At 44.7% G+C, this 23,888-nt stretch overlaps 1 protein-coding gene across 1 annotated transcript in view; it reads left to right on the forward strand.

Annotated features, from left to right (window-relative positions):
- LOC144098890 (structural maintenance of chromosomes flexible hinge domain-containing protein 1-like) overlaps positions 1-20,598 on the forward strand; it is an 85,880-nt gene extending 65,282 nt beyond the window's left edge. Inside the window, exons 40-49 of the mRNA XM_077631822.1 lie at positions 1,010-1,129; positions 2,150-2,235; positions 2,313-2,432; positions 6,913-7,014; positions 9,114-9,193; positions 9,583-9,686; positions 9,806-9,876; positions 13,536-13,707; positions 14,951-15,226; positions 18,755-20,598. Of these exons, the coding sequence (XP_077487948.1) occupies positions 1,010-1,129; positions 2,150-2,235; positions 2,313-2,432; positions 6,913-7,014; positions 9,114-9,193; positions 9,583-9,686; positions 9,806-9,876; positions 13,536-13,707; positions 14,951-15,226; positions 18,755-18,867 (1,244 nt within the window). The 3' untranslated portion in view covers positions 18,868-20,598. The remainder of the gene's footprint in view (positions 1-1,009; positions 1,130-2,149; positions 2,236-2,312; positions 2,433-6,912; positions 7,015-9,113; positions 9,194-9,582; positions 9,687-9,805; positions 9,877-13,535; positions 13,708-14,950; positions 15,227-18,754) is intronic.
- The last annotated feature ends 3,290 nt before the right edge of the window (positions 20,599-23,888 follow it).

Consider the following 23,888-nt stretch of genomic DNA (forward strand, 5'->3'; position numbering starts at 1 on the left):
CTATGCAGATGATGCTACCCATAGTGCGGGGGGGATGTGTCAGTGGCGCTTATTTCTTTCCACGAGTCCTCTCTCTTGGCCTTTGCGACCATCTTTGCCTAGAGGTACGGGACTCCATGCTCGCATTGTGCAGTGAGCATTGAGGGGAGTGTCCATTGTGGTGCGCTAGCACAAAATTCGTTCACAGCATGGTTAATGGCATCATCCGAGGCCACCTCGCATATTTTGATAATGGTGACGAGAGGTTTGCAAGCGTGGTTTTTTGAGGCAGGTTTTCTATTGTGAAGTGCATGGATTCTCTTTTTTTTTTTTTAGTGCAGCTCTTAAACGCCCATTCATGGGGTAAGCGGCATCACCGTCATCAGCGTAACTGAGGCAGACCGTAAATAATTAAATAAAAATAAAGTTGCCACGGCTGGGATTCAAACTTGCGGCGCCGCGAACTGATCAGCTTCACTGGCCTCTGCACAAGAGCTGTAGGCTATTGCCCCAGCCGATCATGTCTCGCGTTAAACTGCTACACACTCTATCACTGTGCATTGCGCATTGTTATCTTCGTCAGCTGATGCTACCGTCGAACTAAGGTCGTCGCCACCCAGCAAAGCAAATCAACGAGCCTACAGAGCCCGAGAACATCTACAGAGCTCCGCTCAAATTTTGCATTAGGGAGTATCGTAATCGTCTTTAGAAATTTGAACTGTTCAATTATTCGAACCATTTTTCAGGCCTCACCAAGTCTGAAATATCAGTCAGTGACTGTATAGGGGTCACTGTATAGGGGTATTGGGACCATAAGGGTAGCCACTTCACTCACCAACACAGGGAGGCAAAAATGCCACATCTTTACAAGCACAAACAGCACCTTATAAGTCAGGAATTAATTTTTTTTGCAGCATAATTTAATACTTCAGTTCCAATTGTTCTTGGGTAGCATTGTTATCTGAAATGCTTCAGTGTGTCGTACATGCCTGGTATCGCAACGGTTTTAAAGTTTTGTCTTTCTTTTCAGATGCTTCAAAGCAGGAAGAAATGGCGAAGTTGACCAAGAAGAGGACTGAGCTACTGAAGCAACTTCAGACTTTTGAGGACCTTTTCCAGACTACTGAGAACATCTACATTGAACTTGAGGGCATGTAGCTTTTTGGGTTCCCTTTTGTTTTACTCGAAGTTTAGTATAAGCATGGTACGTGTGGCACCATGTAAGTTTGGCACAGCTAGTAGACACTGATAACATTGTGTGAGACTTGTCTAGAGGGAAGATACGGGAACAAAGGAAATTCAACCCTAATATTTTGTTCCCTTCAGTGTGTGTTGCTTTGCTTCAAGGAAGGTTGATGGAATCAGACTTCTGTTCAAGTAGCTGTGCTTTCATTAAGAAATTGGTTTTCGTAATGATGAGCAACTTAGCTGCACAAGAAGGGGCAAAAAAAAGCACTAGCACAGGGCTGCCACGGAACATAGTTTGAGTTCATTGTAAATTCATTTATTCGAGCTTGCCTAGTTTGAACTGTAGGTTTTTTGCAAACAGACGCTTTTGTCCCGTCAGCATTGGGTGTGTTACAAAGGGCTCCCCCAATTTTAACTCTATGTAATTTGAACAAATTCTCAGTACGCTTTCAGTTTGAATTATCTAGATTTGACTAACTGTGCAAAAAAAAACAATGCCTGAACTTTTTTTTTTTAATTTATCTGTCTTCTGATAGGTATCTGGCCAAGGTGGCCGACGCATGAAATGAAGATAAATTAGAAATTCAGCAACAGTTCCGTATATGAGTGCATTTTCTTTTGCTTTCACGGTATAGCCCTCAGTTGGTAAAAAACGCCACTGTCTATGCATCCGAAGTCTTCTCCCTCCAAAAGCCTCCACCCACCAGAAGCCCACTTGTCAGCAAAAACAGTGACAGTGAATTAAGATTGAAAGACGCAATGGCGAAAGTGATTATTGTAAATGTGAAAGGCAAAACGAATACTGCTAGCGCACCTTTGTCGCATCGCATTGTGTGATTGGCAGTCAAGTTTTTTTTTTTTCTGTGCACTGCCTAGACTTCCATCAGCATGAAATATAACAGTTAGGCTCGGTGAATGTCTCACTCGGAATTTTCATAGTTTGCAAGCGGGGCTGTTCGAGGAAAATTCTTCTCTGTTGCAGCTGTGATTAGAGACGCTCAAACAGAAGAGTCCAAGTTCAGGGGCGAGTTGAGGAGACTAGGCTTCAACAGCAACTTCATCAAAGAGGTGGGTCCCCTGGGAAGCTGTAAAAGGTGAAACATTAATCAGTTTATGCCTTCCTTTTCCTTGCCTGCAAACTTCAGGAGCAACATGTTGCTCCTGCGCTCAAGATCTGCGAGCAACAGAAGCAAATAATGGACAACAAGAACAGGCGTACCTACCTGCCTGCGCCCTACCCTGAGGAGCCTGGTGTGCTCGGAAAGGCAAGTGGAACTCTATTTTTTTTTTCATATTTCCTTGTGCAGGTGCAAAAGGCTTGCTTGCAATAGTGCAGGTCATGATAGCTGACTGCTTGTCAATGTCAAAAGGATAGATTGGTGTTGGCAGCTTCTCACCTCAATGGGCTGCTGAAGCTTCTCTTTGTAAGGAAAGACAACTTGGAATTGTTATGATGCCTTACGAGCAGAAGTGTCTGAATGTGGAGTTGTTGGTTACATAGTGAGTACGAATAGTAAAAATTATTGCGAATCGAATCGGACAGTTTCAAATTTCGAATCAATAAAGCTAGTTCGAACTAAAGACATGCTTTTCCATGAAACACAACTATGAAAAGAAATGGGAGATATTCCAAACGAGTCTTGCTTTCAGTCGTCATTGGCATAATATACTATACCTGTTAGGTTTACCAGGCATTGAATAACTTTAGAAATTAACTTTCTTTTTTGTAGATTAATATACCTTGTTCACAGTTTTGTGGATAACAATTGCATTGAGGGAAAAAAATTTTTAACATCACAGTTTGACTTAATGCTTACATAATGAAGAAGCGAACTGAATGCAGCCGTAGAGCATTGCAATTGTAAGGTGGCCATAAAATGTCTGCAGATATCTCCTGTCTGGAGGAGCAGCATCAGCAGTTGTTTATCAGAGGGGCAAGGCGTAGGGCACTGCTGGCTAAACACAACAAGACAGCTTGTGAAACGGGACACAAGAGCAGCAATCTGAGCTGTAACGCACGCGGGTTCATTCTCTCCACGTTCCCTCCTGACGTCTGAAGACAAAAGTGTTTGTTTTGAAGTGTGCTCTGAAACACGGCGTTCCAACGACACGTATCTCGTTTTGCCCTCGCTTATTGGTTTCGCCGGAATGCAAGCCTTGTGTTAGTCCCACACGCTGTCGCAAACCAAACGCACAAAAATGAAACCATGTCGTTATGTCCCAGCATGTGGGCCTCGCTGTATGCTGCACGGTTGCGCTGGCCAACTTCGAGGCCAACGTTTTTGTTGTGTGCCTTCTGCTTATCCTCCGTGGTCCAAGACAAGCAGTTGCTATATCCTAATTGGCGAAGATTGCTAGTGAACAAAACGGTCGCCACAAAACAACTGCAGCAACTTCGCCTGTTTTGCTATCCTCCATAAGCTTCCATGCGCGCTACGTCTCGTATCGTAGTGGTCGAAAATGAAAGGATAGATCGTAGTGGCATATGTAGGTTAACGTCTGAAAGCGACTCTGGCTATGAGGGACGCCATAGTGGAGGGCTATGGATATTTTCGACCACCTAAGGTTCTTTCATGGCTGACATTGAACAGTACACAGGCCTCTAGAATTTCACTTCCATTGAAATACGACCGTCATGGCCAGTATCGAACCCGCCTCTTTCGCGTCAGCAGCTGAGCACCATAACTACTAAGCTACCATGGTTGCGATGAAAGGATAGCTGCCAGTCATGTTTACAAACAGTTGCTGACTACGTCATGGCACTTCACAATTGTGCAGCATGTTGCTATACTCCGTTTTCTGACCCGCGAGCGCGTAGCAACGGTGGCTCTCAATGGCCATAAGTCCACTGATTCTATGCGAATCCTAGCATTACCGTGTGAGCTTTTTCCGCATGCTGGCTGCCGATTCTATGAGCAAAGAGAAAATTTAAATTTTTGTGACACTTGCAAGATACTGCAGTTTGGGAATGCCACAATGGTAATGCAATAGCATTAGGGTCCCGTTGTAGAGAAAACCCAGGGTCCAGCAGTGTGACGACAGTTCAGATTGGCCAAGAGGGTCATGCCATCATGCATACATCAGACATCATTGGTCGAGAGGAGTGAGATCATACATGGGAACGCCATCACACGTTCCTAGGAAACTACACTAGAAGTTACATAAATGGCGATTATGAGGTCGTAATGTGTCGTAATTAAGGTATTTCAACATTAAAGTAAATTACTTCCGCATTAAAGAAGTTTAGTCGTCGAGAGGTAGAATTGAACTTCCTGCCCCGATGTCAGGAGCCAAGTGTGCTACCTTTGCGCCATGGAGCAGCTCCCTTTTGACAATATAAAGCATTGCCTTGCAGCTGATGAGGTGCCATTCATGTAACTCAGGTGGAGCTTTGGAAATTGCCGTCGCGCTCGGCACCACGCCACTGGCGCTCTCTACCATTTGAAGAGCAAGGGACTCACTCTGTAATGCTGTCGCATTACACTCTGCCTAAGGTCAAGTTAGGCGTTAAGTCTTTCGCTGCTAGTTTAGATGGACAGTAGATTCGTAATTCCTGAATGTTTATGAAGTTCAAATAGCAAAAACTATTCGCGAACTATTGGAAGTTTTGAATATTTGTTTACCCCTGCTTACTGCTCATGTCATTAAGATAAAATTTTTCCTAAACACACAGCAACAGCATAGTGAACATGGGGACCGCCACCACATGGATGGTTGCCCTTTGACAGCTGAAATAAATTTTAAAAAGCGTTGGGAGAAATGAAGTGGAGGTTTTATTGTTCTTTGTCAGAGCTCAATTTCACTTGGGACTGTGCAACTTGACTTGATTTTCACACTGGTGTATTGCCTGCTAGATGCATCAGCTTCAATTGCTCAAGGAGTGGTTCAGAACTTTTTAAACTGCGGAGAGTCTTGGCCTTTAGTGTTGGTTCGTGCCAGATGTAATCAGTCATTGCAGTTTCTGCTTGTAGACTGGGCATGTAGCTGTTAGTGGCAGTACATATGTATTCCTTGATGCTGTGTTGTGTGTGGCTAAATGATTTGAACTGTTTGTACCACTATAAATGGTCAAATCATGTCATATCGCATACCCCTTATTTAGCATTGTGTAACACTGGGGTACTGTATGATATCCCACTCCTGCTTGGGTCTTTATGACCTGCAGTATTGTATGAGTAAATGAATAATTATTTACTTGATTTTCTATGATGTGCATTGTTACATGTACACTGATGAAGTCATTTATGGCCACTACTGCGTCCCTCATAGTCCAAGTGTCTTTGGTATGTTAAAACCAATGAAACCATGAAATAGTTCATGCCATTTTTTTGCAATATTATATGGACTTTTGTAAAATTTTGCATGTGCTCACAAGTTTTACTGGCTTATGATATCACCTAACATTATTGCCAGACAACGTGAGGTAGGTAATTACCATGGCAAAAGGGGGTACAACCTAGTAGTAGGTGTAATTAACTTTATCGAGTACCGTATTTACGCGACTGTAAGTCGACTCAAATGTAAATCCTTCCCCACATCACATTTATGAAAAAACAAAAAAAAACTTGGGGGTCGTTTATGCTTCGCCTTTGATAATAGAACGCAATAGCACTATCCTGCAATCTCCGTTTATCGCCAGCTGCTATCGGCTGCCGCGCACGGGAGTGCCCGTGGGCACATTCCAAAACGAAAATGTATTAGCCACTGGACTACTCGTCCACACTTGCGTCATCGTCCTCACTAGCGCTGCCATCATGATTGCTGCTGCGGTCTCACAGCTTGTCGTTCTAACATCGTCGTGCAGCGAAATCCTGCACTTCATAAACAGCCACGTCACGACATCACGTGGAACAGCTGAAAATTTTGCCTCGCTGAAGCTGCCACACCTGTATCGTCCGTTGCAAACGTCGAACTTGCGGCCCGGTGCGCAATTTATTTCTTCGGCGTAAAGAATGACAGCCATCTTGAATGTAGCCATGAACGAGCGCCGGTCGCTTACCGGACCCGGAGCACAAATGATGAAGCACTACATTAAAAACTTGTGAAATGCGGCCGACAGCAGTGAAATGCATCGGAGCGAAAGAGGAACTAAGCGCGAGCGGCGTCGGCTCTTCCGTTGGCTACCAACACTCCCCGGTGCCGCTGCAGTTCCGAGTGGGGGTGCTGCTGCGATTGGAACAGCGGCCCTTCCATCAACTTTTGACGCTCCCTTGAGCGCAGAGTGCACGGCTGAAAGTAAAAATAAAGAGCAGAAAGTGAATGTGTTATTGGGCTGCCACCGCTTATCAGCAGACGCAATCTGCGACCACATGTGGGGAGTGGGCCAGTACCGGTTTGCTGCTTATCGACAGCCACGATTGGCTTCCTCGCGTGGGGTAGGGATGCCGGTTCTGCATGTTGACAGAGCAGCTGTTCAAGGCGAGCACCAAGAGCGATGCGACGGAGCCGCGCAACAAAAAGGCAACCACGCTGTAGCATGCCTGATATCTCACTTGTTCCTCCTTTATTTATGATGCGATGCTTTGGTTTCGATTTAAGTTGACCGCCCACTTCGGATTTACAAATTTTGAAAAATAGGTCGACTTTAAGTCGTGTAAATATGTACTCCTCTGCTTGCTTTGGCATCCAGCGTCTCTGCTTCTCTTGTGAAATACTGTATCGTAATTCAGTGCATGTGGCAGAAATGCTGAAATGTGCAGTACTGGAGCCCATCTTACTTATGGCCAAAATGTACACCATTGGCAGATCGGTCATCTTGCCTGGGTGGAAGAGGACGATGTGTCTGCTGTGTTGTCCTGGCACATGAGAGGCGACATTGATGTTGTGGTCACCGAAACTATGGAGAAGGTGAGGAAGTGTATCTCCAGCATGCAACCATTGAGCTCCTGAAGAGCTTGTCATGGCTAAACAATCAGCATCGTCATGCATGCAACCATTGAGTTCCTGAAGAGCTTGTCATGGCTAAACAATCAGCATCGTCATGCTTAGTTCATACCAGCTTTTACTGCAGCTGGGGCATTGCCTGTAGTAGTTGGTTTCCTCCACAATCATTGTTGAGCATTGCCCCACAGGCAGTGGGTCATGACATGTGTCTGTAAAACTGTCTTTTGCTGTAACATAGGGACATGTTGCACCTTCACGTGCGCATTGCATTTCATGTCATAGAAAGATGCACTGCCCACGTGTTTGTGATTCTCTAGAGTTGCATTGGGGCATAGCTGGAACTTTTGACACTGGTGCATGTTGGTCATTGTGGTGACATCTGTGTTGAGTTTACTTTTGCTGCATATTTTTTCAAAAGAGCAATTTATGTCAGTAAGCAGTGTTATGTTAGGTAACTTTTTGAGCTCATGAACTGCTCAAATTGTTGTTTTTTTTGTTCACTAGAATACCTGACACTTTGACAGGCAGGGGCATCAGTTCTGATTACATCTTGTAAGTTATTATGCTGTGCATATTGAACTACAGTTGAAAAGAGTGAAATAGAGGAGTGCGTGTCTCCTAGATATTTCCTGTTATGGCACTCTGCAAAAGTAAGTTTGCTTGCTCTTGAAACATTGTAGCTCAGTTTTTGCGTATTGAAGTATGTTGCGGACACGAAGGACTATCACAGAAGCTCCGTTTACAAGTCTCTGGGATGTACTTTGGGGAGAAAAAGTGGTGTGTACGAAGTACAGTTGTGCTTCTCACAGGTCTTGTCATATTTGTGGGCAAGGAGTGCCACAGATTGAAATGAAAAAAAAAAAACAACTGATGAGCCTCTAGATTAAAGCAAGCTCCACCTCACCTGTCTCGACAGTAGTTGCTGCCAGAAAAATGTTACTAGTGAAGTCTAACCAGAGCTTGCATGGACGCACACTGCTTCTGCTTCCGACAGCCCCTCTTTGCTTCTACAGTAGAACTCCTCTGTTACATTTCCGGGTGCTGTGTTTTCCCGGCCGCTGCATTTTCATGAACCAGTCCTGTCCAAGCTTCCTTAGAAACCTATGCACCATAGTCTTGGCTTTTACATCGCAACTGTGGCAGTTTTCCCGCATGCCACACCGCGAATGTTACTTTGTGATAGTGGTTTACCCTGTGCCTGCATTTTGAAAGCCTATGTTTAGCGCGCACAAAACGGCAACCACACAGCGGCCTAAGTGGGATTTTAGAATCCATTGGCGCTTGGCCGCTTCATTGTTTCGTGGCTTCCTGCGTGCTGCATCCATGCCGGCTCCCAGCACAGTTATAGACGGCATGAACATGCCGTCCATGGACACAACTGAATTGCGAGATTTGCCACATCTCGGGGTGTGTGCTACGTTCTACGGAGGTGACCGTGCTCATCATCTACACTCTGCTGTTTTCACGGACAGTTAAAAAATCACTGCCATGTGGAAAAAAGACAAGCTAAAGAGAAAATTAAACTATATCTTTGAGTCAGACTGCGCAGCATGTTGAAGAACAGCGTGGAAACATTTGAAATTGATGTTTGCACCCACCGTTAGTAAGCTAACGGTGGTCAGTAGGTGTGGTAGAAAAAGAGTTAAACATACTTCATGTTCTTCACGTCACCGCAGTGATGTCATCTTCATTTTAAGTTTTGGTTGTCTGTTGTCAGTCTTGAGCCTTGCCAAGAGTAGAACCACTCTAGACTGCTGAAATCCACAACATATAGAAGATGTAATACGGGGCCTCAGTTCAGTGTTGGTGGAGGACACCACTTGCCTCCTCGGATGTGGGAGGCCCACTAGGAGCCGTCTTCGGGCCAGGCACAAGTTCTTCACGGGGGCTTATTGCTGCTGCTGCTGGTTTCGGTCTGAGAAGATGCGCTTTCAGTGCTTTGAGCTTAGCTTGGTATATTCACTTGCAATTTTTTTATGAAGGCTGTTTCTTGCTCTTAGCTAAATAATTGCGAACAGTAGTTTTTGGAGACCTGGTGCTTAATTGCTCCTGTTATTTTTCAGGCCAAGGATATCTACCGAAAAACTAACGGGAAGCAACAAGTTATTGCACTGGAGTCTATCTACAAAAGGAATACCTCAAAGTAAGTTGTGTTCATAGTGTTCATGTAAGTATTGTTTTAGGATGAAATATGTACTGAGTTGTGGAACATGTTAGTTTGTCTTATGGAACTGCTCGTGAAGAATACAAGTGTCATTGCAGTGCTGGACATCAGTTAACAGTTTTTGGTTTCAAAGCTCACATGCATCAAGCTGATGTAAAACTTTGTGGTAGAGTTCTGCAGTTTTTTATTGGTTTTAATTTGATGTGTTAGACATTGCTGTTAGTTGTTCATGCAGTGTCGCCTTTTAACTTGTAATTGCATTGTTCCGGCTACTTCATTTTGAAGGAAATAAACATTTTGGTTATGGCTGTTCCTGGAAACTTGGGCCCTGAGCTAACTTTCAAGAACAATAACTATTGCATTTTCAGGGGGTTGCCTCATCTGAGAAACAAGTCATTCGACCCAACAGGAAACCCCAAGTTTGCCCTAGACTACTTCATATTTCGGAAGGACGCAGAAACCTGTCGAACAGGTGGGTGTTTCTGTGGGCAGTTCACATTTGGCTTTATCCGTGTTTGTTTGTAGCTGTGAAAACCCTGATGAATTTATAATGGTGATCTGCTTGGTTTGTTTGTCCTTGCTCACTTGCAGTTTTTGCGAACTTCATTGGGGACACCATTGTTTTGGACACATTTGATGATGCTACCAAGTACAGGACAGAGGTAAGGAATGCTATGTTTTCTTGTCAGTACAGTAAAAGTTCATAAATTCGACCCTCATTAATCCGAAACCCGGATAATTCGAACTGCTGGCTCAGTCCTGACCAATGCCTGTGTAAATCTATGGCATCGGACGCTACAGTACTCGAATTGCATAATTTGAACGGGCTCCCAAAGGAGGTCATGTCCAGGTATGATTCATGGCAAGAAACCGCTGAAATAGCCCTACTCAAAAATTAAGTCCATGCTGCAAAGTCGCCCATTGTCCTCTGATGTGCACATGGTGGCAGGAGTGACGAGGAATGAACAGCCCCTGTCTCCGAGAATAGTCTGACCGCTTAGTTTCGGTTTTACTTTTCTGTGCCTCACGCCAGCCCGCAGTGACAGTGGCTCGACCAGCCAGCATCTATCATTCGAACTAACCCAGCTAAGCACCGTTTCGGACGCTGGTTGCTCCATCGCTGGTGTTTTCTTTCCCTATTTTTTTTCTCCTGTTGAGCCATTTCCTTCACTTTCATCCGCTTGGTTTCATTCTTCCACTGCACTGAAAATGTGTGCTCGTCACGTGCCGTTTGCGGCATGTGCAGTGAAGCCTCCACACACGCGGTAGTGCTACTTATGGGTGTGACTCGGTAGCGACAGGGCTCGACTGAGTCGCACTGTGAAGGATGTGGGAAGCTCTTAGGATTCTGGAGCAGTTCTGCTTCGAAGCTCTTGACAGTATGCACGCAATAAAGCATTGATGGAAACGTGAAAAATTCGTTGCCGCGTTGTTTTCATCTCAAAATCACGCAACCATTTTCTAGTCTTTCGCAAAATATGTGCCGTGGTGGCTCTGTGGTTATGGCGCTTGGCTGCTGACCCATAATACATGGGTTTGATCCCGGCCTCAGTGGTTGCATTTTGATGGAGGCGAAATTCTAGAGGTCCATGTGCTGTGAGATGTCAGTGCATGTTAAAGAACCCTAGGTGGTCGAAATTTTCGGAGCCCTTCACTGCGGTGTCCCTCGTAGCCCGAGTCACTTTGGGACATGAAACCCCCATAAACTGAACTAAACTAAACTTTCACAAAATAAGTTTACTACGATGCAAATAGTTCTTGACAGTTTTTTTTCGGGATCATTCGATGATTCGAACTTTTAGGTACAGTTAAACCTTGCTGTAACGAGCTTCAATGTATTGAAATCCTCAATATAATTAAGTATTCCAGTTTTCATAACTTCGCGTCCATGGAACACCATGTATTTTTAGCCTCAGTATAATGAAGTAGATTTTGGGGCACTTTCAATGCAACAAAATTTCATTGCTGGCTGGAAACGATCGTGCGGAAAAATTGTATTGCGGGCGCGAATGGTCGAGTGGAGCGGGTGCCGAAGTGCGTATCGGAGCGCGTACGTATTATGGGCGCTGCGCTGCTCTCGCATACAGAGCGCATGGCAGATGTAAATATGACTACAATCACAATGGTGAGCATGCCACCGACCACACCATCTGGGACAGTACGGGCGAGGCTGGCACGAGCGTCTGCGCAGCCTTGGCAGCCTGCCAGGCCAGCCCGAGGCTCTTGCCATCTCGTCCAGAATCGGCGAACCAGCGCCGAATGTGATGTGCTGCTTGTGCTTGAAGTCAGTGTGTTGAGTTTATTACGTTTTCGGATGCCCAAACCTTGGTAAAAGGACTGGAAGGTCAGTGCCGTTGGCACACCCGTCAGGTGGGAAGCCCGTCGCACACCTGACAACCTCGCTTCTAACTCGGACTATGCGCTTATGCGCAAAAAGACACACACTCGCGCATATGTCAACAAACGAGGAGCGGGGCTGGCCTGATTTCATTTCATTGGTTTGGTAATTGGAGGACACTCCTCGTTCTCGCCGACATGAAGAAAGAAGATCGAGTGACGGAAATGCGAGGGAGGGATGGAGGGGGCCGATGGCGTTGCCCGTCGCGAGGTCACAGCAGTGACAGTGGCGGAATGTGATGTCGTATCTGCGGTGTGCTCAGGGCACTTACAATAGGATGATGGTGAAAGAAAAACCAAAACTCGAGACGAGTGCGTCGTTCCAGTCACCCACGAGGTGGTCAGCGCAATGGATGTGCTGGGGCGGCTTGTGACATGTCGCATAACACAGTTCCTGCTGGCAAAGAAAAGGCAGAAGAAGCATTTTAATCGCAAATAAAAGCTTTTCCTGCGAGTTATCCACAGCGCGTTTTTGGCGGAATTTCGATGTTGCGAAATTTTAATATTAAGAAGTAAACTGTCGATTTGACTAACTTCATTAAATCGTGTTTAACTGTAATTTGAATGTTTTTTTCCAGTCCTTTGAAGTTCAAGTTAACGAAGTTGTACTGTATTTCACTTCTTTCTGCAATTACTTTACTGCTATGAAACTTGCTTCAATGCATTCTATGTTGCCTAGAGTGTGAAGTATAATGCAGGATTATTTTCCAAATGCAGTAGCTGACTGATTTTTTGGACTCCAATAATTCGGTCTTTCGCGATATTTCGTACTTTGCTCAGGAACCATCACCTCATAGGAACGTGTACATTTTCATGACCAATATTTTGGACTTTCAGAAGTCCAAAAGTTCAACTTTTCCGACCAAAATAGATGTCAGCAATGCTGTGAAGATAGTTTTTCAACCTGAAGTTGGCTTTTACGGCCTAATATAGACTCGAGCATGCATCAGTCACAACTAACTGGTTCTCCGCCGCCGTGAAACGCACCATCTAGGATTTAAACTGAGCCAATCGGATGGACTATCTTGGATAGGCTTCGCTTCATGATTGCCACTTGGGATAATGGCACACTCTGCGTTGCCATCAAGGTGGCCTACAAAGAGTGCGCGATTGCATTGAAATGGACAGCTGCAGCGACCGCTATGGCTTGGACGACGCCACTCGCGGCTTGGGGCAGTGGGGTTGAGGGGAGGGGTGTGCGTTCAGAGGCACTCGCTTCCACTCACTTCTTCCCGTGAATTTTGGGAAACAAGCCGTTCTGTACTATCCTCATCACCAGAACATCACAGCCCAACCTTAAGGTCAAAATGAAGTCTAGCACTAATGACTAATGCTGTGTCACAAATGCACGTGTGGTCCCCTCATATGCCTGATGTGCAGCGACTTGCGTTGCTGCTCCTTGCCTCTGTGACGAGGCGGTCGCTGACCCTGTTCAGACTGAAGTGTCGCCAGCAGTAGCACTCAGTAGGAGCAGAAGTTAGTGAATGTACAGGTGAATGCTTCAGTGTGATGGAAATTATAAAAGATGGCTGAGCATTTTGATAGAGCTATGTGTGAGCAGTCGTTAGATGAATGTTTTCAGGGAGTCCTTTTAGTTGGATGAAGTTTCAAGTGAGAAAAATAATTTGAGTTCAAATGTACTTCCTGAGCACAGCCATATGGTTACATATGATGACTATACAGTCTTCTGATATCCTTGTACTCTGAGGAGATTTACAAAAATATAAAAGCACTGCCAAGGCTGGGAATTTTTTTTTTGGTGGAAAAGATTCAGGAAGGGGTGTACATCCATCTTCTGTAGTTGTATGACTTTGCCCAGGCTGGTGTCACTGTAAACATTTCCTTGTATGGGAAATTGTGTCGAGCAGAAGGTCTTGTGCTGACTGCTGTGTTACATGGGCTGCCTCCTTCATGTGAACTGCAGGTGACCAAGTTTTGCGCATGCCCCACGCTCTTGGCCAAGACGGGTGAGCGCATAGCCTCCACGGGTAAGTTTGGTGGCCACCAGAACAGGGCACCCACCCTGGCCCAGCTGCAGGGCAATGTCTTTGGAGAGCCACCCATGAAGGACCTGGACCGTGTGCAGGAACAAATCCGTGAGTGGCTGGACAAGTTTCTGTGGAGCATAAGGTTCTCTGTGGAGCTAGTTGTTGCAAAATAAGGAAACAAGAATAAAGGGAGAGGTGCACAAGACGAGGCTGCCAACAAGAAAGCCATGTGGCATGTCCCTTCCTTTGTTGTTGTTTTATTGTTGCATGTCTCATGCTTTGCTAGGGGGCCATGCATTGCCCTGAACAGCAGCAGATGAGGTTGATAAATAGCACTGACTAATTCTCTCAAAAGAGAACACCAATCACGGTGGCTCAGTGGTTAGGGCACTCAGTTACTGAGCTGGAGGACCCGGGTTCAGTGCTGGCCGTGTTTTGATGGTGGTGAAACGCAAAGGCTACCCCTGTACTGGGCAGTGTCAGTGCACATTGTTAAAAGAACCCATGTGATCTAAATTAATGCAGACCCCCTCCACCGCGGCGTCCCTCCTAGTCCATGTGTTGTTTCAGGAATTTAAACCCTTCTATTTACTTTTTTTTTTTCCCAGTAAGGAAAGTATGTAGGCAGTGCAGGTGCTGCCACTACTCATGTATGGGATTGGAACTTGGAGGTGGTGGGAAAGCTTGCTGTGAGGCCGTCACTCCAATTGCTGGCAAGAAAAATATAATGGATGTGGCGGTTGGAGTTAGAAAGAGAGGGGCATGGTTTAGAAACAGAAGCCAGTTGTCAATACCTTAACTGAAGTTTAAATTACAATGATTGCATTATCATCATTATTTGGTTTGATATAATAAAGTATAAAGAGAAGAAAGAACAGGCTGGTAACCGCCACCAGAATGGGCACAGTGCCTGCATGCTGCAGGAAGTTGGGGCATGCGTAACAAATTTACACGACGAGAAACTTTTGCTTCGTGTAGAACACCATTGATACATTTTAATAAAGGACGGGAAACGTGCTGTTGTTGTCTGTAGTTGTGCTCTAGGCATCTGTCATGACACCTGTGAGTGCCTGAAGCATCATTGTGAGGAGCCTTAGCAGTGGTGTCGACCTTACTTTCATCTAAATCGGGGTAGCCTGCCATCTTTTTGCAATTAGCAGCCGTAATGGGAGAGCAATGCAATTGTAGGTTGACTTGATTTTTAAGCTTGAGGCTTGCGGCATTTCATTTGTTTGGGTGCAAATATAATTGCAGGCACAAGTGCATAGGTTGTAATGTTGCAGTTGTTTTCCACGCATTTTTTTTTATTATTGCTGGCTTGCTTCAGGTGCATGCTGTTCTCAACTTTCAGAGTTGCTGAAAAAACTGAGCGCAGCCATGAAAAAGCAGCGAGATGCTCGGACAGAACTCGACAAACAGAAGCAGAAGGACACTACATTTGTGATGAAGAAGAAGGACTACGAGCAGCTCAAGAAAGAAATGGCGAAGGTTGATGAGGGCATTGCACGACTTCAGAACACAGGGAATGAGGACGAGCGGCTACCGTTCCCGCCTGTGCAGGACCTGGTGAGGAACTCGCCCAGACGTCAGTCACTGCCAGCCATGCAGGCCAGCAGGTACCCTCCAGGTGGGTGCATTGAATTTTGCCATGACCTCCCTTGTATACAGTAGAACCTCATTGATATGTTCCCAGTCCAAACGACTTCCTGGTTCATATAGCTAAGAGCATGAACAAAAAAAATTAGCTGTGGTTTAACTACTGTTGAACCTGGTTAGATAGCGAAAGCTGTGGTGTATCGGGCAACTAGACGCGGCTTGGTGTCTGCAATGTTGAATGCGTTCTGGACACTTTCGCTACTCGCTTAATTTGAACATCGGTAAATTGCATGCTCATTATTAAATTATTCATGAACGCCTCAGTACATAACGCGGAAGAAACGTTTCTAACACATCTGTGCATTCACAAGACACGAGCCATCTGCTGGACCATTGCCGTACATTGCGTGTTGGGGTTTCAGTGGGTGCCACATGATGGAGCTATGACTGCATGCCATGCACAAAGGAAATCCACTGGAAACGTATTTGGCACTCGCTTAATTGGGATATCTGTAATAGACATGCTCATAATTTAATAATTCATGCACACCTCAGTACATGTCTCGGAGATTCATTTCTTAGACATCTGTGCATTCACTAGACACACCTTCGTTCACTTCCAAGAGTCGGACAGTCATGGCGGAGAGGCCTGCATTTGATTCCCACCTACACCGCAATTTTCTTGTTTTTCTTTTGTTATTGAGGCCGCCTCAAGGTCATATCTGCACCTAGCATAACCTTCAAGGTTTGTATTCGAAAAGCGGAGCTTTCGCTCCAAAAAGAAAAAAAAAAACCTCCCATTCCACTGTCAGCTTCAGCCGTTATTGAGGTGATTGGTATATCTAACTCGGTGAAGATGCGGTGTTGCTTCAGGCCAGCTCAGTAGGGATTGAGACAATCAGTATCGAACTCTATGCAGATCTGTCGTTGCCACATGGCCAGTTCAATTGTGATTAAGCCTGATCCTGTTCGACACTAAGCCGGTTTGTGAATTGGGATTGGAGGCTGCTACCCTTGTACTCGGGAAAGAGTCAAATGAAAAATAAAAATGCAGCATGCAGAAAGTTAGTTTATAAACTGTACACCATTTTAAAATAATTTATTTTATGCAGTGCAGTTTGATTTTCAACATTGTGTTCACACTCTCAACACTGCCCACCTGCCCGGGCAGTCAACAAACGTAGCACCTTTGTGCATGAGCCAGTGGTATCATGTCTGGTGTGTGTTTGTGATGGAACCTCTTGTAGCTGTATCACAAGCACGGGATTTTTGGTCAGGCATGTTTTTCTATACTTTTCCTTCATTACAAACACATCTGTCTGTTTCCGTTTATTCGACCACATGTGTATGCAGTGCCACCTGTCGTTTAACACGCCAACTCGCCGATCGGTATATAGTGGGATTGTGTAGCAGCGTTTCATGTGGAGCGGGCTTGGAATTCTTAATCAGGATCGGAAGCGTCTTTGTAACACGGATTAATCCATTCGTGGATAGTGGGATTTCCTAACAGGTGCATTCATAATTTCACCGAATTTGATTGAAGTCGAGCGACGAGAAGGTGCGTTGGGGGCACGCGGCATCAGCAGGTGCCCAGCGGCAGTCAGCCGGCCGGGTGGCTCCTCTGCACTGTATCAGTGCAATGGGCTGAAGCATCAGAAAATAGCGCCGGTGCGCTAACATGTGCGGTCTGAGCCAAGGGGTGTGCGAACATGAGGGGGCCAAGGTAGAGGACACTCGAATCAGACCATCAGCGCTGCAGCAGTAAACTGCCATGGTGACTTCTTCGCAGTGCAGAAGTGCAATGTAACAAATCATCTGAAAACAAAGATGATAATAATGAATAAGATCCTGGTTATACTGAATTGTTATTAATTTTATGAAGTGAAAGTGGCAGTGTCCTTGTACTTATTCCCGAGTCGCATTTTTCGAAAACATATTGGTTTTGGTTCATACGTTTTCCCGCATAATAAATTTTTCTAAGCACTCTTTTAGAAAATGTGTCATTGAGGTTCTATTGCATACAGGTGACAATGCAGACAATGAAAACCCAGGGTTGCACTTTATTGTGCTCCAAAGAGCAATTTTTTCTTAACACTGAAGACACTTCGTCTGCCTGCGGCACAAAGCACATCAGCCTTCTGGCAGCAACAATTCAATTTGTTATAGATTTTTTTTTTTGCAGTACCATAATTTTGCATTTTTCTCAGCCACCAGCCAGTGTTTACACGATTGTAAGTCGACCTATTTTTCAAAATTTAAAAATACAAAGTGGAGGGGTCGACTTTAAATTGAAAGAAAAGCATTGCACCATAAATAAAGGCAAGACAAACAAGATATCAGGCATGCTACAGAATGGTTGCATTTTTGCTGCGTGGCTCTTTCGCATCGCTTTTGGTGCTGGTTTTGAGCAGCTGCTATGTCGGCGCGCAGAACCGGCATCCCTGCCCCACGCAAGTAAGCAGCAAACCGGCACCAGCCCACTCCCCACACATGGCCGCAGATTGCGTCTGCTGATAAGCGGCGGTGGCCCGATAGCACATTCTCATTCTACTCTTAATAGGCATCGTCCAAGTTTTTTTGTTGTTTACTTTCAACCGCGCACTCTGCACTCAAGGGAGCGTCAATAGTTGATGGAAGGGCCGCTGTTCCAATTGCGGCAGCACCCCCACTCGGAGCTGCAGCGGCGCCGGGGAGTGTCGGTAGCCAACGGAAGAGCCGATGCCGCTCACGCGTAGTTTATCTGGCTCTGACACATTTGAGTACTGCCAGCCGCGTTTCACAAGTTTTTAATGTAGCGCTTCGTCATTTGTGCTCCGGGTCCAGTAAGCGTACACGCTCTTTCACGGTTACATTCAAGATGGCTGTCATTCTTTACGCCAAAGAAACGAACAACTGCGCGCCAGGTTGCAAGTTCGACGTTCGCAACAAGGGATACAGGGGCGGCAGCGAGGCAAAATTTTCAGCTGTTCCACGCGATGTCGTGATTTGGCGGTTTGTGAAGTGCAGGATTTCGCTGCACGACAATGTTAGGACGACAAGGTGTGGGACCGCAGCAGCGATCGCAATGGCAGCGCTAGTGAGGACGATGGTGCAAATGTGTACGAGTAGTCCAGTGGCTAATGCAGTTTCGATTTGGAATGTGCCCATGAGCACTCCCGCACGTGGCAGCCAATAGCATCTGGCAATAAGAGGAGGCCAAAGGATAGTGCTGTAGCGTTTTATTATTGAAGGCCAAGTGTAAACGACCTCCAAAGAAATGTGATGTGGGGGGGGGGTCGACTTACGTTAGAGTCAACTTACAATCGTGTAAATACGGTACACTCAAGGGAGGCAGAAATGCAAAATTAAATCATAATATGAAAAAGGTAAAGCGACCCAGCAGTACGGAAAGCGACATGGAAAACAGATCACACAAAACAGGTTGCATTGAACTTATGCAGCCCATAACAGCACACATCTAAAAGTTGTCATAGGCATGAAAAGTACAAATTTCTGTGTCGGAAATTGTGCATCGTGGTGGTGTGTTGTCCTGAGGAATGTTTTCTCCTTCCTTTTGCAGCATCACCAAAAACACCGAATGATAGTAGCGTCAATGGTGTTTCTCGAAGAAACCGCATTCCTCCCCCTCCTGCAACAGCACCAGTGGAGAGGAAACGCCGGAGAGTGACGTGATCCAGCGTGGGCCCCCTTCCCATCATTCCACACATCACAGCTGAGCGGCTGTTTGACATAGCTCACACCTGTCGGGCATCATTCAAAATGCATAATGAGGAAAAGACTTTCCTCTCTTCCTTCCTTTTTTTTTTCTACCTTGCCTTGCATTATCTTGTTGCTTCTTGTGCGGTGCATGGAAGAGACTCACTTCTGTGTACTGTGACTGTGGCATTGTTGTTGTTCTTCACCATTGCATCCTGCCAACTTGGCCACCGAACATGTTGGTTTGCTTCGTGTTTGTTTATAATGCAAGATTTAGTTGTTTGTAAGCTGCGAGTTAGAAAGGAAATATTGAAGAGAAGAAAATGTAGCATGTGTACATAAAGAGAGAAGGGAAATGCACGTAATGCTGTGGATTTTTCGTTATGGAGAGCAAAGGCCTTATTTGCGTGTTACTTTGGGTCTTTATGCATCCACCCGAGGCCCAGATTTAGTGGTACATACATCCACCAGAGAAGCGGCCTATGGCTGGTACAAGTCACCGTATGTTGTCAGCTGCATACTGTCATTCATAATTCCTGCACTACTGCTGTCATTTCCCCCTCCCCACTGTCGTCATTTTATGCTTCCTATCCGTTACTTTTCTTCATCCTGTGCCCTAGTTTTTCTTCATCCGTATTTTTTTTTCTTGTGCACCAGCTCACCGCCTTTGCCTCAGAAAATTTTGTCGCACCTCACGTTGCAATCATTTTCCACATGCATTAGCTTATTCGGCATGCCGACATTAATGTGTGGTTACATGCCAACATTCAACATTATCACGGAGGAAATTTTCTTTTCATTGTTTTCCTAGTGTGTCTCATAACTTGACCGTGGCACATCCTGAGTGCTGTTAATTTTTTTCCATGGACTACCTATACCCTGATGCTTTCTTCTCCCAAATGAGAACATTATTGCCTGCACATTTTACACAACATAATGCACGGCTGTGTTTTTGAAACCCAAACTTGTAGCTTTTATGTGCTTGCAAAATGCAAACTTTTTAGGTATGAAGTAGATGGGAAAAGAACTCCTTTGCATAGTGTGTAAGAGTTGCTTGCAGTTTTTGAAAGCACCGGTGCACTCTCTTTGTTTTGAACAGAAATGACAAATATACCTTTGTGTAGACCACAGAGGTGTAAATGTTTCCTTAAGGCTGTTATCACTCTATTGGTGTTGATTTGAACTTTTGGTAGTAGAGACATCATTTCAGCTTACTTTTGGGCGTTACAAAATCTGGAGTTGAAATGAAAGCAGACAGATGCCTCAGTTTCAACATCCAGAAATTTGAATGAGCTTATAATAAGGTGCTGAGCTATGCTTTTCAACAAACTTTCTGTTAGAACAATCTTGTGTATATACCGTTACTTTTTTTTTCTTTGAGATCTGTATGAAAGAGACTTTTATAATGATCTAATTTTGGGACAATGAGGAATTTTGCTTTAACGGAGTGCTTTGTTCCTGCATATTTAAGCTGGTCCCCGCCATGTAGTGCTGGCAGAAGCCGCATGTCTCTCTTGATTAGTGCGTGTCTTGTTATATGACATGTTGCATCATACCATCTTTTGTTCTACTATGGTAGACATGAGCTTCAACATTGCCAGTTCATGCTAAGACTGTCCCACGCCGTAATGAAATTTTATGATTGCAAAGCTGGAGGCACTTTGTCATTTTGCTTTTCTGACAATAAATAGTTAACTTCAAACCTTATGCCTCTAGCAATAGATGTTCTTGTTGGTTATGGCCCCGAGTGCAGAGAAGTGTGACTCTCTCTGCAATTGGCAACAGAGAGGTGTTAATTTTGAGCACTTGTGGATACGCTTGCGGCCTTTGACCTTTCGAGGTTTCATGATACTCAACACTTAAAGAGACAGAACATTGAGTTTTAAGGACCCAGTTTCTTTTGGCACAATGGAAAGCTTGCTGTCTAAAACACTGCAGGAAATTTTTAGAGAATTTTTATAGCAGTGCATGCGCTCGTTTTTATGTATCCCAATGCTGGAAATTATGATCAATGAGAGCGATGGCAATTGCACATTGGCAAAAGTGCGGTACTAAAAACTAATATAAATCTCACCTGCCAGACAGTAATGAAATATTTTTAGTGTATAGAGTAGCATACATTCCAGTTTTCACACCCAAAGCTATTATGGCACATTGAATTACTCCTCGCCGACGAAAGATTGAGTAGACTGTGGTTGCTGCTTCATCCAAGGAATTCAAAACACTGTGGTGCAATCTACTTACAAATGCTAAAAGCGCATGGTCGACGATGCGAACTGAGCTTTGCTTTTAATCGAAGGGTGCACTGGAGAGAGAGTAAAATATATTAAAACATGACGAACACTCCTGAAAGAAAATAGCACTGTACAATTAAAACAAGTGCTATTTTGCCGAGATGCGGTCACGTCTGGTAAAGCGATAATAGCGAGTTTCACCGCAATAGCGAGCTTCACCGCAAAAGATCATTATAAAAGATGGGTTTTCATGCGATTGTCAATGCCAAATTAAAATTACACTCCGATATTGCTGTGCTCAATGCTTACAATTTGATGTATGCTCTTTTCATTTCTGCCATAATCTCTTGACACGTTTTGGTCAGTGGCCGGTTCCTTAACTCTCCTTACTGCGCCATAGGCCAGAGGTCATATATGACCCATGTTTTGAACAAGCCGTCAAAAATTCAATTTCAGGGCTTGCGGACAAGCTGCGCCATTTAGTTTGCTTTTGTAACACCATTTCTTTGGTTTCAGTTTTGATTGTTTTGTTTTTGTTTTTTTTTTTGTTTTTTTTTTTTTTTTTCATTTTCTAACGCGAGGAGGTGACATGAAAAGTGAAACTTTGACCGGAGCTGGTCGCCGATCATGGCGTCCGTTTCGCTGCGCGCCTCTTATGCTGTCATTTTTTCTTAGAGTAGTAGTTGTTAGCTAGATAACCACGCGGAATGCTTGGATTTCAGTTTTGACTGCGAAACTTCGTCTCAGAGGCTCGGGACATCAGCGCGTGCTCACACGTGTTTTGTTTTACCATTCACGTTGTATTTTATGTAGTGCTCTTGATTCGTAAATGATGACAGTGGTTTTCTTTGGTGCTTTAGGGTCTTTAGAACATACTGCCAAGATATTTTACCAAATTCGCCAGCAGTTTTTTTTTATTGTGATGTCAAGGAAGGCCACACAACCTTTTTCGTGCCATTGGCCACCGGACCAACATTTTGAGCCAACCTGTCAACAAAAATTAAAGTCGGTGTTCCTGGACAAGCTGCGTCATCTAGATTGCTTCTATAACACCATCTTTGTTTCAGTTTAGTTTTTCTAACACGAGGAGGCGACGTGATAAATTATGAGGTGCACTTGAGTCTCCTTATGTGCGGAAATGCGAAAGTTCTGTTGGGATCCACCACCTCCGACATCTGCTGGGTCAGTGCCATACATTGTGAGGGGGTTTTCAGTCGGTTCCGCATGATGGCGCTACGACTGCACGCTTAGGACGGAGGATATTTACTGGAAACAGAGGAAATTTGATACTCGCTTGATTGCAACATATGTAATTAACATGTTCACAATTACTCATGTAGGCCTCAGTACATATCTCGAAGATACATTTTTAAGAACTGTGCATTCAATATCTGCTCCTTTATTCAGGTTCAGACGTGAAGTGTGAATTGCTACCTGTGCAATGCGCCAAGGACCATTGATCATTGTTTTATTCTGTGCAATGATGCTATGTTTTTCTGGGACATATTGCAATGAACACTTAAGAAGGACAATGAAGTCACAACCTACAGTACCCATTTTTTTTATCTCTGGAGAAAAACTGTTGTGCAATGTGATCTACATGTTTATTTTGATGGGACTATTTATTCTCTGGAAGAGTATGATGGACAAGCCAGGCCAAATCACTGAGGTCATTGAAATCTTTGTTTCGCGAGCAGTGCGCTTTGGTGCGGGGAGTATATATGCTGCCCTAGAAGAGCCACCTAGCTGGCTCCCCTATCTAGATGCTTGTGAGTGCGCCTCACAGACTTTTTGGAAGGTGAGGACATGCAGGGGTATGGTGGGCTAGTATTGCTGAGCCTGGTGTTTTGTGGCATAAGCATACTCAGATTTTGCTTTTCGGCACTATTTGCATGCAATAAAGTAAAAATAAAAGAAGTGTGGCAGCATCCCCGACACGCACGCCTGCGGCCCGGGTTCGATTTGCACTTAGACCCCAATTTTCTTTTCTTATAATTGACAGTTTGAGCATACACTTTTGCAGACAGTCTCTGTCTACAACTTCCGTCCACATCACTCATGAGCCAAGAAAGTATTTCACCTTAAAAGAAAACTGACCAGATGTAGTTCACCGGTCGGCGATCATGGAATCTGTTGCCCCGCGTGCTCCCTGAAGACTAAAAGCTACACTGAGCACTTTTTTTTTTTAGAGCAGCAGTGGTGAGTTAGACAACCAAGTGGAATGGTCAGATCTCAGTTCCGATTGCAAGACTTCGTCTCGGAGGCACATGGCATAAGTGCGTGTCCACACGTGTTTCGTTTTACCATTCACATTGTGTTTTATGTAGTGCGCTTGACTTGTAAATGATGAGAGTGCTTTTATTTGGTGCCTTAGGGTCTTTGCAAACATCCTGCCAAGACATTTTACCAAATTCACCAGCAGACTTTTGATGATGATGTCAAGAAAGCATGCCCCCCTTTTCACTCATTGAACCCATTCAGCAGAGCACTGCACAAGTGAAATGTGCAGCACATCTGAAATCTACCTCCACGTCATGTCCTCATGCGACTTCCTTCTCTAGTGGCACCTAGAGAATTGCCTAACTTAAGGGATACTATATTACCTATTACTATATTACCACTATGTTACTTAACTTAAGGGCCACGAAAGTACAGTACGCAGCTGAAAAAGGTTTGAATTGCCAAGCTTTTGGTCTGCATTCGTGGCGTGCTTGAGGCGTCCACCTGTTATGAGCCTTTTCTTTCCTCAAAACCAAGAGAGGG

Source organism: Amblyomma americanum, chromosome 7 (assembly GCF_052857255.1).
Source record: "Amblyomma americanum isolate KBUSLIRL-KWMA chromosome 7, ASM5285725v1, whole genome shotgun sequence".
Taxonomy (NCBI): Eukaryota; Metazoa; Arthropoda; class Arachnida; order Ixodida; family Ixodidae; genus Amblyomma; species Amblyomma americanum.